General features: G+C 42.2%; 1 protein-coding gene across 2 annotated transcripts in view; it reads right to left on the bottom strand.

Moving 5' to 3' along the window:
* COL4A6 (collagen type IV alpha 6 chain) overlaps positions 1–18,515 on the bottom strand; it is a 97,528-nt gene that overhangs the window by 27,827 nt on the left and 51,186 nt on the right. Inside the window, exons 1-9 of one of the 2 annotated variants that reach the window (XM_040083752.2) lie at positions 16,344–16,477; positions 10,136–10,270; positions 8,964–9,008; positions 3,248–3,364; positions 2,439–2,507; positions 1,528–1,563; positions 1,040–1,102; positions 475–510; positions 300–341 (exon numbers count right to left, since the gene is read on the bottom strand). In XM_040083752.2, coding sequence (XP_039939686.1) covers positions 300–341; positions 475–510; positions 1,040–1,102; positions 1,528–1,563; positions 2,439–2,507; positions 3,248–3,364; positions 8,964–9,008; positions 10,136–10,270; positions 16,344–16,358 — 558 coding nt within the window. In that variant the 5' untranslated portion in view covers positions 16,359–16,477. Of the gene's footprint in view, positions 1–299; positions 342–474; positions 511–1,039; positions 1,103–1,527; positions 1,564–2,438; positions 2,508–3,247; positions 3,365–8,963; positions 9,009–10,135; positions 10,271–16,343; positions 16,478–18,515 lie in introns of those variants that run through there. The other variant, XM_040083750.2, reaches the window with a different exon arrangement.

The raw sequence follows: 18,515 nt of genomic DNA, 5'->3' as shown, positions 1-18,515 counted from the left end.
GGAGATTCAAAAGACGTCTGAGGACCTCAGGCCTTGATAACCATGAAAATACTGCACTGACTTGAGATTTCCCTTTCCTCCATTTCACCCAGAAAAGACTCCCATCCTTTTTACTGTGCCAGCAAAAAAGGAAGCAGCAAGATTCTTTAGCATTTGAACTGCCAGTAAGTCCAAGAGAAGAAAAGAAAAAGGAGAAGAAAAAAATGCTAGAATCTAGCCACTTTCTAGGGGAACAAGCCGTGATGGAACTCTGGAGTATTGTTTCATGCTCTTTCCATAAGAAAGCAAGTTTCACTTACCTTTTCTCCTTTCTCTCCTTGAAAGCCTAATCCCATATTACCCTAGGAGAGAAGAAAACCATGGATAAGTGAATAATAAAACAGCAACACCACCACCCCTATCATCTAAGCCCACAGCACTGTTAAACCCCCCAAAATTAGGTGTGAAAAGAAAACAGGAAAGGTAGCTACTTACTTTTGGACCTGGTGGCCCAGGGGGACCCACTGGACCCTAAATGCAAACAAGATCAAGATTTTATTCCTTCTGAGTGAACCTTCTTGCCTCCAAAGCAAAAGCAAGACACATGCTCTCAAGTCTTCACACCTCTAACAGCACAGCTCTTTGGCAACATCGTTCTTTAAGAGAAAACTTCAATTTAAACCCCATGAAAGCGCAGTTTGGTTTTACCTCTGCCCAACAGAAATTCTCTTGTAGGGTCTTGAAAAAGCAGCTCTGAGATAGCTCATGACAAGAAAGGCCCCAAACACGAGAGATGAGCCAATTCCCCCAGGCGCTGAGATGTGCTGGGACAGTGGAAGGAGGCGTCTGCAGAGAGCACTGCTGAGCTCTGCTGGTCTCCTGTGCTCAGATTAAACCACCCAAAACCCTCCAGTGCCAGAAGCCAGCTGTGCTCAGACTTTTCAGAGGCACAGGAACTCTTGCTCATTGTCATGACACAAACAGAGAGGAGGGAAAGGGAAGGGAAAGCCGCCAACAGTTTGAACTGTTCCATCAACAAGTGCAACAGCTGAGCTCTCACCTGCAAACCTGGTAATCCTATAGGGCCTGCAGGACCTATTGGGCCTGGAAAACCTTTTGGGCCCTATAAAAACAACAGAGGACAAATGGAGAATGGGTAGCACTCGCCCCATCAAACCCCAGCCAAAGCGAGCCTCAGGAAACATTAACTATTGTCTCCCAGTTAAGTAAGCCAATTAAAATATTAAAACTATTTGTTTCATGTGATTAGATGTACTTTGAAAATCAGTTACAGAGTTCAATGGTAGAAGGGAGTTTGATTTGAAAAAGGAATAATGCAACAGGTAATAGGAAAAATCTGACTTCCTCTAGCAAAATGTGGATCCACTCATCTCCTCAGTGGATCCCACCTAGAATTGCTCACACTACTGGTGTCACACATGTAAATACATCCCCACTAATTTGAAAAGTGTCCTTGAGTACCAACACCTGAAAATGTACCTACTTAGTACTGTTTAAAGTCATTATGTCCCATATTAAATAACTTACAGGAACTCCATCCAATCCAGGAAGACCATTTTCACCCTACAAATCATAAATGCATATGTAAAAATTACACAACATTATTGCAACAAACTATAAGGAGCATCAAGCTTTGCAGAAATAGAAATTTTTGCTGTTAGTTAATATTAGATCAAATGTAAGTGGGAAAATATCTTGAAATCTGTGCTTCCATATTCAAATTGGATAATGGAGACCTCTAGAGAAATTAGAACCATTTTATTTATGTGTAACAAAGGAAAATAAGGTGGCATTAAAAATCAAAATTACAAATTCACTAAAAATACACTATAAAAACTCTTACTATATGACTGCTATAAAATATGCAAAAGCATATAATCATCATATGAAATTATCTTTATTTCCCATAAATACAGAATAAATTAATAAAGACCTATTTAACTTTTATGAACTTATGAGTGTTTATATAAAATGGATAGAATTTTAGAAGAGTTCCTAATTTTGACCAGCAAAGTCGGTGTGAGAGGCCTTATATCACAGAGCGAATTTTTAAATATTTTAAATATTTGATGAAGCACATATGTAAATTGAGAATGTTACTGATAAATTTCTAGTACCTTCCAGTACAAGGAACACTGAGATGCAGCTGGAATCTCACAGAAGTAGTTGTAACATGCACTGAACAGTAACAGGATGAGCAATCCCAGTATGGGACGAACAAAATCTCTTCAAAGACCAAGCAGTTCCAGGTTCTGGGAGTATTCTGTGCTGTCATTAATGAAGTTATTCCAAGGTATACACAAGTATGTCCACAGCTCTGCACTCAGACACCCAGGACTGACACCATGAGCAATGCAACCTGCAGTATCAGCCCTGCAGCCTGTGGGACATCAGAGTTTCATGTGCTGCACGTTCTCCTGTGTGATGACAAGTCTTACCTTCATTCCTTTAAGACTGCCTTGAGCAAAAACAGGTTCTCCTTTAAGGCCTTTTGGGCCAGGACGACCCTGATTAAAAAAAAATAATAGTAAAAACTAAATTTCTTAAAAAAATACTGCTCTAGTTTTGAAAGAATCTCTAATTAGCATAATGAACAAGGCAAACCGGCTCCAGCTAACTGTAGAAGTACCAGTGCTGCTTTGCTAGAGAAGCTGTGCTATTGTGAGAACTAAAGACTTCCTGCAGCTTTAGGAAAACAAGATTCTGCAAACATTTTCTCTGGTATTTTCCTGTTTGTATTAGATTTCCCTTTCATTTTAGGTCTTTGACAACCTTAGATCCTATTTGAAGCTGTTTGACAGGTATAACTCCCCCGTTCATGTACACATCAATGCCATTTGAGGGACCGTGGCAGGGTTGAGGGATGGGCCCATGTAAACCCCCCCAAGCACAGCTGAGTGGGGGCAATCCCAACCACGGATTCAGGCTGGGCAATGCCTGGATTGAAAGCAGCCCTGGAGAAAGACTTGGGTGAAAAGCTGTCAGTGTAAATTCACAGCCCAGACAGCCACCCATATCCTGGGTTGCACCCAAAGCAGCAATGGCAGCAGGTGAGGGAGGGGATTCTGTCCACACAATCTTCATTTGATCCTCAGGATGGATGAGAAACTTGAGCTCTAACAACTCTAATAAACTTGGGGTTATTTGGGTTCTTCCTAAGTACTTGGCAGTTACTTCTCCAACAGTGTCCCCAAAAGCAAATCCTGCTTTAGTGACCAGAGAGCAGCCCATCAGGGCTGGGACATACAGGCAGTCCAGGCAGGCCAGGAAACCCGTCTGGTCCAGAAATGCCACGGCTCCCAGCGGTGCCATTGCAGCCATCGAGGCCGGGCAGGCCTCTAGCTCCAGCCTGCCCAGGGTGACCCTGTGCAAAGGGAAAGAGAGAGAATGACCAACAGGATCCATCACTTTGGTAGAAATACTGTTGTCCACTGGAAACTGAGATCTTCCTTCCAAACAGCAACACAGACCAGAAGAATTGCACAACTCCCAAGCACGTTCAGCGTATGGCAGAGTGCAACAGAACGAGCTCCTTCAGCCAGCTTTGTTTATCCTCCCTAGAGGTGAAATCCTGGAACACTGGCTGCATTCATCCCATTACCTTTTTCTCCAAGGGATGGTTTTCTGAAGTACATAACTTGTGCATGAGCAGGTCCCAAAAGGGCAGTACTCATCCCAGAGCAGGGTGAGCCACATGGAGTGTAGCAGTGTCAAACAGCACACAGGGTGCACCTGAGAGCAGGGATGGAGGCTGCCTGTGTGAAAGCAAGGGCAGAGGCACACTCAACAATACCGAGCATTTATAATTCCAATCTGCTTGGAGCTTCAGTGACTTCTCTTCCTCTCCAGTGTGGATTCTTTCTTTTAATAGATCAACAGATGTTAAAGCTCCAGTATCAGGCCATTCAAGCAGAACAGCTTTGTTATATTAAACATAAGACTTTAGGCAAAGCAACTGGGAGAAAGAGCCAATTAAACAAACAACATTTTTAAAAAAGTATTTGCAAAGGCCGATTATTTATCAAGCAGAACAAAATACAATTGTACCTAGTTCCGATTTCACGTCTTTTGCCCTGGTATAGCACTGCTAATTTGACTGGAGTTTACTCAGCATGGTACTAGTGCAGAGGAGATCAAGGTTTGGGACTTCAGGTAGTTTTTATTCTGTGCCATATGAGTATGTGAGGGCAGGAGGCAGAAAGACAGAACTGTCAGTCCCAATGCCCAAGTGTCAGGCAGCTCCTTGTTCTATACTGCTTCTCCTATAAATGAGTCCTGTGGCACTCAACAGCATTGTTTGAAGACAAGAAGAAAAACTAAACTTGAGGAGATAGTATCAGTAACTTGACAGTTCTCTCCCTGCTCTGTACACGGTGATCTTGACTCATCCCAAAAGTACTTTTGTTTGATCCCAAAGATTCGTCCTTAAGATATGGCACTAAGCAAGTTATGACTCACACTAGGAAAGTAAAAAGAAAAAAAAGCAAAAACAAACATGGATAAAATTGAGATAAAGCAGAACATTAACAATCCTTCCTGCCTGACACTTAAAATAAAACACATTTGCAACACTAAAGGTCTTCCCAGCTCAAGCCAATAGCATATACTGTGATGAAACTCAATGAGAACTTCGCAGTAATGTAAAGCCTTTTATCCTAGGATCTTTAAATACCTTGGAGAAATGTGGAAATGCTATAATCTTAATTTTATAGACAGGAAGCTCAGGATGCACAGTAGCAGAGTGATTTTCTCAAGGATGCAGAACAGTTTAGGCCATAATTATCTAAATACTGGAGCTGATCACTGGTCTCAGCTGCTGCCAGGCTATTCCACATTGCTGCTTACCCACACATACCTCCTCCCTGTGCTGGCAGAGCAGGAAACAAACACAGCAGAGAAATAACTGTTCTGTTTCTTAGTGGGGTTAGCTTTCAGTCAGATGAAGCCCTTGGTCCAGCTCATTTGGCAACTGCATTGAGATTTGTGCTAACAAAATCGAGAGAGACCTGATCTGCTCTCTGTCAGCCAACAAGGTACAAACTGAATCGATGTCAAGTGTGTCTCAATGACACGATTAAGGCAGCTCACCCAGGCAAATATAAATTTGAGATTTAACAAGGAATGGAATGAAGTCATCCTACAGCATTAGAGACCACTACGCTAACAGTACCAGTTGCTCTGGTGATTAGTCTGCTTGTCAAAATAAACACATGTGGTGCAAGCAGAGACTTGCCAGGCCCTGGTGAAGCAAGTGTAGTAGGCTGAAGCAGCAATTTATTACCACTTATATTTTTCTCTTAGAAATGACTTAATTAATTTGATCCACGCAGGATCTCATAGCCAAGAGCATCCAGTCTCTGACAGGACAGGCAGTGACTGCAGAGCCAGAGGCCCGAGTTGTCAGTGTCCACCAGGTCTCTCACTTTGTTTACAGCATCAACCAAACCAGGAGCTCTGTGGTGCACACGTATCTGGTTACAGCACGAGGGGATGACCAGCTGCAAGGTTTAGTGAAGCTGCAAGGGCCAACATCTGCCCCTCAGAGTGAGACACCAGGGAGCCAGGCTGCTGCAGCTTTCGTGCTGGCCAGGAGCCAGCCCAGGGCAGGCAGCTGCCGGCTGAGCCATGCCCTGGGAAAGGTTTTGGGTGAGATCTCCTAACTCTCAGACCAAGAACAGCTTGTAAGAGGCACAAAGGGCTTGGGTACCCTCTTAAAATGTGAGTAGGGCTCACAGAGAGAGGACATAAAATGTGCTGATCACAGTGATTTCTTGAGTGTGCTAAATAAACCTGTGCCCCTGTCACTTAATCCCACGGCATCCATGTCTGTGGTTCCGTGCCAAAGCATGACACAGGCTGACACACAAGCAAACACACACATTCTGTGTCTTTTGCTTCAGGAAAACAATCCACAGGATTTCCTACTTTAAAGCTAATCTGCTATCAGAGCTCATAATATTTTGTTTTAAGACCCTTATCTGAGGAGATATTGAACACCCACAACTGACTTCCTTGAGAGTTGCTAAGTCCTGCCTTAAAAGGACCTTTTTCCCAGGGGTTTAAAATACTGATTTAAAGAGCTGTTTTGACCTGAAAAAGTGCTGGTTAACAGTTCCATTGCTCTCACCTCCTCTAATTCCTGTTTTGGCAATCGAACACAAGCACCTCAATTGACTAAGGCAGAAGATTTTACTTATAGGTGTCAGGGTGATTAGTTTACGGGTCTGAGTTAAAACACAGAATGGAGAGATGCTTGTGCTCTCTGCTCACAAAAGGAGGCATTTGGTGTGAGACAGATAAGGAAACTTGAACTGCTTGTCTGGGCCCTCCTTTATCTGACTCTTGCTTGTACACTGACACTGGGATCCCAAGGGGGCTCTTTTCTAAATCAAACAGGGAAAAGGCAATTCCATCAGGAGAGCTGGACGAATAATTAAAACCAGAGAAACAAATGCAATTAAGGATGAATACAAAACTAATTGAATGAACAGTTTCATGGGTTGCTAAGGCAAGTGGCCTTTCTACAGCCATGCCAAGTGCTTGCATTTACCCTAGGAAGGTCACAAAACTGCCACTTCACACAGCTCTGGCTTTCATGTCACAGGCAAGGGCTCACTTATCATAAAAATATTTCCTTCTAGAACTCCTTGGACAGTTCATGAAATGCTGCATACATCTCCCAGCCTCAGTTCCAGCCTTTGCCAGAGGCGTCCTTGAATCTTGTCCTATAGGAAAAAATAAACTTCCCAAGTAGGGCTAAGGATTTGAGGGCCTCTCCTACAGCCCCATACGAAAGTCTAGCAATGAACACATGTAGCTGCTGTATTTACTAGGTTAAAGGGATTAGTCAGACCAGCTGCAACAACGTGATTTAGTTGCCACCAGCACTCCCCAAGGGAACTCTGTGGAATATCACTTCCCTTAATGTCAGCAGTGGGATTCCCCCTGGAATAATGGCCCTGCCCATAGCCATGACTGAAGTACACCTGCCCACACTAACATACCTGCACACTACGGAGAATCTCTCTTCATATCTGGATGTGCAGAGACAGCAGTACATTTTTATTTTTCCCATCCCTCTCACACACGTGCTCTCTGCTTTGCTCTGCATTTCACACATCCATATAAAGTGCCTATATTTGTATACACGTCACCAAAAAAATCTGAGCTACTCCCTACCCTGAAATGTAATGGCAAAAGTAAAAATATTTACTCAAGCAGCGCAGGTTGCTATTTTCACCCTACAATGGAAGCATTTATCTCAGTGGGTTTAATGTAAACGGTATCAACAAGTTTCTCTTTCCCCTTTTTCTGCCCTGCAGTTGTGGCACTGAAGACAGACAGTGCTGAGCACTTTGCTATTCATGACCAGCACAATCCTCTTTCCCACTCACCCACCTGCAGAATGTTGCAAAGCAGAGTAAATCTGCCTATGCTGGAGGCTCTGAATCGTCTCATTTGCCTCCCCTGCTGTCTCCTTGGAATTCCTGTCACTGCCAACTGCCTGGCAATGGCTGTTGCTCTATCTCTGCCTCCCCTCATTGTTGGGAATCCCCTTTCTCCAGAGCCTCGTCTGAAAAAATACCCTGAGAACAGCATGTTCCCACAGTGTGTTCAATTAAATTAAGTATTATGGGAACAGCTTGTTCTCTTCAGACATAGGCAGTTGGCTGGTGGTAAAAGAAGAAAAAAAAAAAAAATAGCAGCAAGGGAGTAGAGCAGGAGAGAAAACAGGCAAGGATGAGCAGAGGGGGATTAAAGGAGGAGGGCCAGGAAAGAACTGGAATCATACAAGCTCATTTACAAGGCCAAATGTGTGTTTTCAGCCAATCTATCACAACAAATCAGTTTTTGATAGGAAGTAAGAAAACACAGCTCAATTGTTGGAGCTCCTGGCCATCTGAGAAAGAAGGGAAGATTGAGGAAGAGAATGAGCATAGTCTGAAGGTACAATGACACACAGGATGGAAAAATGTCATCAAGAAAATAAAAATAATTCTAATATCAGTAGGAGAAAGTAGGATGAGCAAAATAGTGTAGAAAGAGCAAGGAAGTTTGGGGCAACTTCTAAAGCTGATCCAGTCAAATTTCCCTTGAGATACAGCAAGATACCTTTGCAAAAATCACTGGAGAAACCAAAGCAAAAGAAAGTTGGCCAAAACACTCTAGGCACATATTTTTTTTGTAAACTGTTTCTAGAATGTGAAGTTCTAAAGAATGAAAGAAACAAAAAGTTCCTGATGGTCAGGGAAGGCGGTTACCTACCTGTCACCTGATCTAAACCAGGACTAGAACCTAGAAGAGAATGAAGGGTTGTCTGGAGCGCCTCAGCTCTCATCACTGTTCTCATTCATGTCAGAGCAAAAGATCATTGAGGCAGACCTGGTAACAGCCACTACATACAAGAAGGCTACTACAAAGGAAAAGTGAACAATCTTCTCTCTGTGTCCCTGGTCAGTAACATGAGAACTTAGAGCTTTAAACTGCAGAAATGAAGGACTGAGGTTAGGCAGTAGCAAAGCTTTTCTAATACACAAATTAGTCTCCATCATCACAAGGCTTTAAGAATTGGTTAGGAAACAAATGCTAAAAATGACCTGAAGCACAGCTGATCATGCCTGCTTGATTCCCTGAGGTCCCTTTCAATTCTGCAGCTCTATGATTTTATGATGCAGTGGTTTTTAGCAGTGCTGAGGGAACATGGTGCTGAAAGAAAAGCTAATCAATCATGCAAACGATCCCCATGTAGCTCAGACTCACTTTCTGATATGTATCAACTCCCTGTTGTCTTACAAAGCAGCATGGAATCACCAGGGAGATTAACAAACGAGGCCATTCTCCTCCAGATAGAAGCAAGGAATTGCAAGGTACACTATGCACGTGCTAGGACAATCCCATCATCTTCAGGTGCTTTTAGTTGTGATCACCATTGTGGAGATTTATATTTACATATGCAAACTTACAGGGATCCCGTTGATGCCCTGAAATCCTGGAACTCCCATTGGACCCTGAAGGAAAAGAGTACACGTTATATTTCACTTTATTGGTCCGTGTATTTCAGTTACCTGTGAGATGTTTTCACTCCTACACTTTCAGTCTTGGACTTCTTTCAAAACCAAAAGGAGCAAACTATCTCACACAGATTCTCTCTGACCACAGGGCTCAGTGAACTGAGCATCTGAGCTCGACTGGATGCCAAATGAGTGCTCCAGGAATGTTTTAATCAGGAAATTTAAAGTAAAAATATAATCTCCTATTGCACATCTGGGGAAAATAAACAATCTGCTATAAATTTAACCCTTGTCTTTCCAAGGATTTCAACAAAACTTACATATTATTCTGTCTATATTTGGATAGGACCCCCAGAGACATGCAGACAACTGCATTAACTTCAGACTGCCCAAGATGCAAGTAATTACCACACTTTGTTGCTCTGCTCTGGATAGTAGCAAAACAGACTGAAGGCAAGCAGAATACCCAGCCTAAATTATTTTTGCTTTGGAAAGGTAAAATATATTTCTCCCACAAGGGATAGAGAGAGAGAGAATCCTGTGGCATGTTAGTATTGCATATGTATCATTTCAGGGAGTAGAAACAGTTCTGGAGTAAATGGATATTTTTTCAGTGCAAAGAAATTGTTTCCAGTCTTGCACATTGCATTCATTGGCACCTACACCTTATGGGCTACTCCATTTATTATGATGTAGTTTATTTATTGTGTTCTTTTTGTTAGAAATAACTTTGCAGCTGCAAAACCCAACTGCAGATTTTGTTCAGCACCCATTCGCTTTGCTTTTCTAGACACTGGCTCAGGATCTTCTACCCAGGCAGCAGCCCCAAGTCTCCCTGAACAGAGTGTGAATGACAGCCCTCTGCCCCTGGGCAGGTGAAGTGATACACTACCTGCAACAGCAATACTCATTAGGCTGTAGGTCACCCACCAGGGTGGCTACGCTGTTCAGCAGCTTTAACATCTGTATTCTCATTCAAAAAGAAATGCAGACAATTCTCTAAAGATACCGTCGAAATGTCACTGTATTTTTATCTCTGGCCATATAGCCTGAGATTATCTTTATTCACTCAAAAATACATACCAGAATTATTGCAGGGACAGAAAAGCCACAGCTGAGCCTACCTTGTCACCTTTCTGCCCAGCTGGTCCAGGAGGGCCCACTGCTCCTCTCTCACCTTTTGCTCCAGGCAAACCTTCTGGGCCAGTAAATCCAGGTGCTCCTATCGGCCCTTGAAGCCCAATCGGTCCTGGCCGACCCTAGGACACATTAAAAAGAAGTCAGTGCATCATGCCCACCAGCTCCTTTGCAATCACTCTTTCCAACCCAGCCTCTGCCGCAGTTTGACACCTCTCTGGGCGCTCGGCACACCCCGAACTTTTCCGCGCGTCTCCCCGCGCTCCGGGCGCGGCTGCAGCGCGCGGCGCGGCCGGCAGAGGGCGCGGTCCCCGCGGGGCAGCGCTGCGGGCGCCCCCGGCCGTGCCCGCTCCCTGCCCGGCTGCGCGGCACCGCCCGCTCCCTGCGCGGCACCGCCCGCTCCCGGCTCGCCTTCAAACTCACGTTCGTTCACATCCCCCTCCCGGGGCACGGCCGGAGAACGTGAAACGCACCGGGATAAGGTCCCGGAGAACACGCAGAAAGTGCCACGCTTTCTACCGGCAAGACAATCCGTGGGTTACACAGTTAATCGCGTCAAGAATCAAGATTTACGGTAAAATAGAATGGAGGAGGAAGTTAAAAAATCCACCACACCTTAATAATCCCACCACACCTTAATAATCCCACCACATAATGCCCCCCTCCTTTTAATTCTCATGTCCATGGAAGTGCGTTTCCCCTGTACTTCCCTAACTCCGTAAAAGAGCAGAAGGAATGCAGCTCCCTGCTGCAAGTGTTTTAGTAATCTCAGCTGGAGACATGCAAAGCCCTGACTCCACGGCTTGGCAGGTAAAAGACTTTTACCGTTAATTTAAAAATGCATTGTTACAGGTTTAAAATCAAGCAAAGCAGAACAAACTGTACATGATTTTTAAAATTCTTTTCCCAGGATCATTTTTAGTACCTGTTTAAAATATTTTTTCCCGTATTACACGTGCCTTCAGCATTGGAGCGGTTTTCTTTTAACTGCAACAATTCTCCCATATCACTCTTTCTGCTGTGATTGTTTCATCCTGGCCTTTTAACTGAGGTCAAGTGCATGTTTGATATTTCATACCTTTTCTGTCTAGACACTGTCCATAGTGTGCACTTCCAGAGGCACAGACTCACATCTGAAAAGGCTTTTACCATGATTATTTTTAGCTTTCTTCACTCTGGTCTAATTATCAATGGAATCCTTTATATTGGAAACTATATAATCATAACATTAATCCCCAAAGCTTCAGTAGTCCTTGGCAACCATATGCAACAAGAAACATGTTAAAAATCCCGTGCTTTGCTCTCACTTAAAAAAATTAAAGCTGAGACTAAATTTCCCATAATCACAAACAATTTAGAGGCTTTCAGGCAACAATTCATTTACAAAGCATGGGCTGTGGACTCTTTACCTCAAGGCAACACAGCAGTGCTAAGGAATAACCTAAAAATGAGCACATTGCACTGCCAGTCTTACTTATCTCTCACAAAACAAATGGCATCCAAGAGCCCACCAGGTTTGTAGAGAAAACACACAGTGAACTCCTCATTTGTTTGAATTGCTAATATTCCTGTATTCCATTCGTTTGATTGCCTGGTTAATGACAGTGTTTCACAACGACTGGAACTGATGGGAATTAACATTTTAGGAGGCTTTTGTTTTGCCCTGTGGCAGGTGGCTCTGAGAAATATATGTAGACTGGAGTGTAAAGATCAGAAACTGCATCTTCTGCTGTGTTTGGATGAGCAAATTAAATATGTTCTCTGTGATTTCAGGGCCCACAGATAAATAACTCTCTCTTCTATTAGTGCCCTATAAGAAAGATTTTAACAGCACTTGAAGATTTTGTCCAGTGCCTTGGAGTGTCACTAAAGCATAAGGACACAGTAAAGTGCTTCTAATCTCTCTGATAATGTGATTATGCCATGATAATCAGGCTCTCAAGAATTCCCACTGTTTCTTTTGAAGCCTGTATGGATGGAAATCATGTTTTCTATGCTGAAACAAAGGACTTGCCTTCGCTGCTAAAAAAGCCGTATTTTCGTCACCCAGCAGCACTCCCATGAACTGTTCCAAGATTAGAGCATTATAAAGAGCAGGCACGGTGGCATGCAGGAGCAATGGGGGGATAACAGCACAATGAAGACTCAGGTTTTACCATAAGGTAAGCTTGCAGAGCTCAATGCCAAGTGGAGCTTCTGTCTGACCTCAGCCTTACCTAGTTTTTCCTGTGCTTTAGCACCAGGATTGCTCTTACTCATCCAAAGGATAAAAAGAATAAAACATCTCTTAGCAGTGACAGCACCAAGCAATAACAAAGCCAGTGTAATTACTGTGATTTGTGAATATTCTCTCAAATGCCCACTAGAATTTCATATATTTGAGATCTACGACCTACGTTCTCAAACATATTTGTGCACCAGGTTTTTACACTGCAGCGGCACTAAATGAGGTGCCTGTCAGTAATGAATACGATGTTGGTAAAAATAGCATTATTTTTTTAATACACCTGAGCATTTTCATTTTGGATTCTGACCAAGTTTGTGTCTCAAGTCCAGCACGAATCATATGTACCTCTGTTACACACATATCCATTGCAAACCATCACAAACACTGGCTCAGACATTCTGCTTTCCATTCTCACTGTGGGGCAAGCAAGAGCAAAAAATGCCCAGAAAAGGAACCTCCCATTGCTTCTGAGTCACCACACTGCAGAAGGCAGTAAAACCAAAAAGCCTGAAAGTATAATTTCATAGCAGCATCTCTCAAGATGGAAAAGGTTCTGCAACTTCCCTACACCCTTTTAAATTCATCTGTGCCCCAGGGTGTCATGAGGAAAGGCTTGTCCAGTGGGTAATGATGGGAATTCTGCTACTGCACAACCCAACACGTGACAGTTTCTCTGCTGTCCCTGCCCCTTTTGCCAACTCTAATACCTCACATAAATTTTCGCCCACTGAAGCAGAGCTGCTACACATAGCATTGCAAATTCCAAGCATTCTTTTATTTCCCGTTGCCTCTGCGAGCTTGGAGAATAAAGTGTAAATCTATTTGGTTTGTCACTGTGTAAAGGAACGCACGGGGAAGTGGTATGGAGCCACTGGATACTCCCCTTATTTCTGGGACAAAAACCCAATACATACTTACTTGGGGAACAATTCAACTGGCCTAAGTCACTGTTGAATGCTAACTCAGTGATTCACCACCAAAAAGAACAGTGGAACCCACTAATATAAATCCAGCAGCTCTGGTAACCAAGCAGAAAATACTACTGATCAGGAAGGGCAGAACTGATTCCTATTTTTGTTAGTAAATTTGTAGGCTGCCATATTTCAAGCAGCAAAGCACTATTCATTTTCTAAGCAAATTAAGGTCCTGTGTGTGAAAAGAGCAACCGAATTTCAATATGTTCATGTCTTCTGAGACCAACATGTCATTTCTTCTCTATGAGAATTCAGTGACCAAATGTTTAAAAAGGGTCTTATTCACATTCTCTATTCCTTCACCCATCATTTTCCCCATAATAGAACATGTTTTACTGACACAAAAGATCATTAGTGAAATATTTACTTCATGAGCAAAAGCTTTGTAGCTTGGAGCACCTTATGCTTGTTTGAGTACATAAGGTGAACCTAACAGCCAGCCATTCACTCATTACATTCTGGCCCTAAAACTGCATCTTCTCATACACTGCACACCCTAAGCCTGAGGATTTTGAGGGAGATCCATGTAGCCAATTCCTGCTGGACAGGAATTGTACAAGGGACTGCTCCCTCTGGATGCTCTTTCACACCCACAAATTGCATTTCCCATCTGAAGCAGGGACGTTCTCTCTGCTGAGGGACACCAGGTTACAAAAGTTACAGGGATCTCAGCTGAGGGCTCTGCCGGCGACTTGCCAGTGACAGGCAGCCGTGAGCACTGCGAGCAGCCAACCTTCAACCTCCAGCTCCATTCCCTCCCTCCTCCTGGCTCTGCCCCGAAGTCACAGCAAGATTCCTGCTTCTCCCTTGCTAGAGAGACAGTGAGTAGCACAACAGAGTCCTGCTCTCAACTGGGGCCCCAGAGACCTACTGTAATAATAATAATTACTGATGAAAACCCCTTCACTATTTTCCTAAATTACAGGTCAGGTATCCAGTGCCCTGCTCACATTCCAGAGTAAGTAATTATTCTCCCTACTGAAAAAATGCTTTGTACTTTTAAAGAAAATTATTCTTCAGTTTTTCTTCTAAAAACGTTGGGGAAGTCCTAAGGTAAAAACGGCTCCTTTATTTCTGTCATATGATTCACTACTCCTCTACACACACAGCTTTTTACCTACACAGCATGAGAAGAACACAAGAAACTGTATGTGGACACAGAAATAATGGACCAGAAAAAAATCCTGTGCAACAATCCTGCTTCATTCAGCATCCTCCCAAAAATGCTATTGTTTGGGGTTTTTTCTGTTTTGTTCTCTGTTTAAGAAAGGATATTAGGGTGATTTTTTTTTTCATTTAATTTTAACAAAAGACAATTTTTTCATGTACCATGTGAAATTCTTTAGTATTCACAATGCCTTTCAGAAGTTTTCTGTTTATGCAAAGCAGCCTTTGGCATGCTCACACTGCCGACTGTCAAGGCTGCTATGGTCACTTCAGGACCAATCTTTTAATGTAGTAATGAGCAGCTGCAGGCTGGGTCTCATAACAATTTTAAATTTTAATTCATGAGATAAACGCCATTTTCAAAAAATACTTCTGTCATTTCAACTAAGCCCGACTAGACATGACTGCAAGTAGAAAATCTTGGTGCTAAAAACCGTGTCTGTGCATGTATATGTATATATATATAATTTTACATCCTATTTTTTTAATGGTTAAAAAATTACTAAATTTGATTCCACAAATAATCTGATGAATCCCATACTTCAGTAACAAAGTTGCAATGGATGATTTACCACGTTATAAGTATAGAACTATATGTGAACCCTAGGGAATTTTTAAGAATATCTTTATTTTTCAATTGTATATTTAAATCTATGAAAAGTTTGTTCCCTAGAATGCTTGATTTCCAGTTAAAAGCTTTCATGAAACATCCTGATCCAATCAATTCCACATATTTGCTATTTCTATTTAAAACACACAAAGAGACCACATACTGTCGTTTTTCCCCACCATGGAAAATGCCAGGAGTGACTCAATATTAACTGAGAGTAATTATTCCATTTTATACTTCACGACTTCCTGAAGCAATTAGGAAAAACGTACAAAAGTCAAAAAAAGCATGATTTAACTTTGACTGCTTTTTTGCTTTGATGTTGTGCAATGTCCAAGTGAGATAAGAACTTTCCTGTGGAAGGGTTCCAGGCACAGGGAGCACAGATAACATGAAAGGCCCTTGTGGGCTGTAACATCTGTGAGAGATGCACTGCCTTCCTGTGCTTGGGATCCAAATCTCTACTGTTCATATTCCAACGATTCACTTTGCATTCTGCAGAAACACAGAACACAACAACAATAATCGAAATTTTCATTTAGTTATGATATTATTACCAACTGAAAAACCACAGCTGTGTTTTAATCCGAATATGAAAGGAAATCTGTATTATTGTAGTTAATATTAAGTAGTCTCTCTAAAAAATTCACATCAATATTTAATTTATTGCAAAATGCAGTAAGACAAATGTCATTGATATGAGCAGCCACATTACTGACTAGAATATCTGCAGATAGACAAGGAGTAGAAAGCAGAGATTGAGCACTTTTTATGAAGATTCAAAGGCAAGCTGTTAAATATAAAGTTTGTTCTCTCAGTTGTTGATTTTTCAGCATTTAAACCAAGAGAAGTTGCTCTGTTTTAGCTGGAATACCATGAGATGGTGACACAGGAAACTTCTGTAAGAAGTGTGAGAAACAGGGAGGTAACAGCTTCAGTAGAGCTACTGCTGCTAATTAATAACTAATTATGAATGAATCTGTGCTGAGCTATGGAAAGGAGGGGAGCCATGGGTAACACCCCACAATGATGGGCAGTACAGGAACAGAAAGATTTGAGTTATGGGGATTTTCTAAAATAAAGAGCAAGCAGCAGGATTTACAAAGAGCGATGACTTACGTTGTATTTCAATGAAACAAATAACCAATGCATGAAAATGATGAGTTAAAGCTGATTTTTAAGGAGCTACATTATATATTTGAATTACATTTACTTGCCTTTTTCATGATCATGAGACAAAATGACGCCTTTTTTGAGCAGAAAAAGAAGATTTGCAGAGAGCAGATGCTGATGAATTGCACTGCAGAGTATCACCAGAGCAGAGGTGATCACCCCTGAAGCCCCAGCTCACCCACTCTTTGTTTAAGCCAATTGGCCATGAGTCTCAGGTGATACGTGGTCTTCTGAGATGAAATTTTTGCTATTTGCCACAGCAAAGGCTTTTTTTTTTTTTTGCTACCTTGGCTGGTATCTTCAGGGCCGTTTTGTGTGTTTCAGTTGGCAGAGCAATACAAGCTCCACACGCAGATGAATTCAATTCATGTAGACAGCACATGGGGCTGACAACAGGCACTCCTCTGGATGCAGGCACATGTTTAAGCCTGAATTAGAGGCAGCTGAGGAGATGAGACATGAGGGAGGAGGTAACATAGGCAGGAACTGCTGCTGCACCTCATGGAGCTCTGGCACTACATTACACTCATCAACACTCCAAAAAATAGGGCTTATATTGAAGTACTCGATTATGAAATCTTGACAAAAATGTTAAAGCAAGTGAGGTCTAACTGACTTCAATTTACTTATGAACTAAGCTTTTTTTTTTTTTTGCCTATTTAACAAAAGAGCACAGTACAGCCAAAGGTTTGAATGGTTTATGAGATTTTATGGTCTTTTGCAACCTCAGTTCATATTCTCTCCCTCAAGCCTTCAGTGCCTAATTTCTAAAAAATGTTTTAGAAAGCCCTTACAGTTCCCTGACCTGTTCACATAGGACAGCAGCTGTCATAACATTTTCCTGCCCTTAATTGCAGGAAGAGAATTTGAGTATTGTGTATATCTCTTGACAACAGAGTAAGCCCTGAGCTGAATTTTAATACAAAAGAATTAGTTATTTCAGAAGAAAACACAGGGTTTCCCTAGAACTTCTTTCCATTCTCCTGATGGCTGTGCAGGAAAGTAGAGAAGGTAGCATATGCAGAATATTTTCCTCCTCAGCTCATGAGGAAAGAACACGCAGTGTTGTGTTATTTCCCCTTCCACTTACCCCTAGCGCCCCAGAGAACAACTCCAAAAAAGCTCAATGTGTTTCTAAAGAACTGTTTAAGTGAACAGTGACAAGGAACTCGCTCCCTCCCTCTCTGGCTGGCATTTCCAAGCTGCCTTCCTCATGGACTCAAGTGACAGAAGATTCATTGTTGCAAAAAAATGTTGTCAGTAGAAAATTAGCTGTATTAAGGAGTGTACTGAACAAGTGAAATCCTGCCAGCGTCAGGCCTGTTAAGACTATTAAAAGGACATTGTATCTCGGAAGGCAGGGAGGGTTCAGCCACATGCTGAAGCCCAACAGACTCCAAACCTCCGCAGGGTCCGTTGGGTCCAGATCTGTTAATTTGCTTTGGGCTCCTCTCCAGTTCCTTCCTTTACAACAAACCCATTAAAAAAAAAAAAAAAAAAATTAAAAAAAAAAAAAAAAGTCTAATTCCCCTTTGCAAGCAAAGCTATGAAAAGTTAGTGTTTCCTCAGAGACCAAACAGGGATGAGAGCAAACAGCAGACCTAGCAGGAAGCGACTGTCTGTACCAGCATTTTCCCAGTTCAGATATTCCTTAGCAGATTGGATGGATGGATGGAAGCTGCTCACAATTTCTAATATCACATTATACCCACACCTGGCTACCTTCCTCTTTCTGCCTGGGAACTGGAAATCAAGACATGTCCTGCTCCCTCACTTATGGATCAGGAAAGTACTCAGAGATAAGGAACAGACCCAGAAGTGGGTGAAGAAGATAAGGAAAAGGAGCTACAGAGCCCCTTCTGCTCTGTGGATGATACAGATGACATAATATTAATTAATTATTAATTAGCAGCAGTAGCTCTACTGAAGCTGTTACCTCCCTGTTTCTCACACTTCTTACAGAAGTTTCCTGTGTTGCTGTCAACCATCTCATGGTATTCCAGCTAAAACAGAGCAACTTCTCTTGGTTTAAATGCTGCAAAATCAACAACTGAGAGAACAATCTTCATATTTAACAGCTTGCCTTTGAATCTTCATAAAAAGTGCTCAATCTCTGCTTTCTACTCTTTGTCTATCTGCAGATATTCTAGTCAGTAATGTGGCTGCTCATATCAATGACATTTGTCTTACTGCATTTTGCAATAAATTAAATATTG

The sequence above is a fragment of the Hirundo rustica genome, chromosome 21 (genome assembly GCF_015227805.2).
Source record: "Hirundo rustica isolate bHirRus1 chromosome 21, bHirRus1.pri.v3, whole genome shotgun sequence".
Classification (NCBI taxonomy): domain Eukaryota; kingdom Metazoa; phylum Chordata; class Aves; order Passeriformes; family Hirundinidae; genus Hirundo; species Hirundo rustica.
Note: the sequence above shows the minus strand (reverse complement) of the source record. Positions and strands in the feature narration are given on the sequence as shown.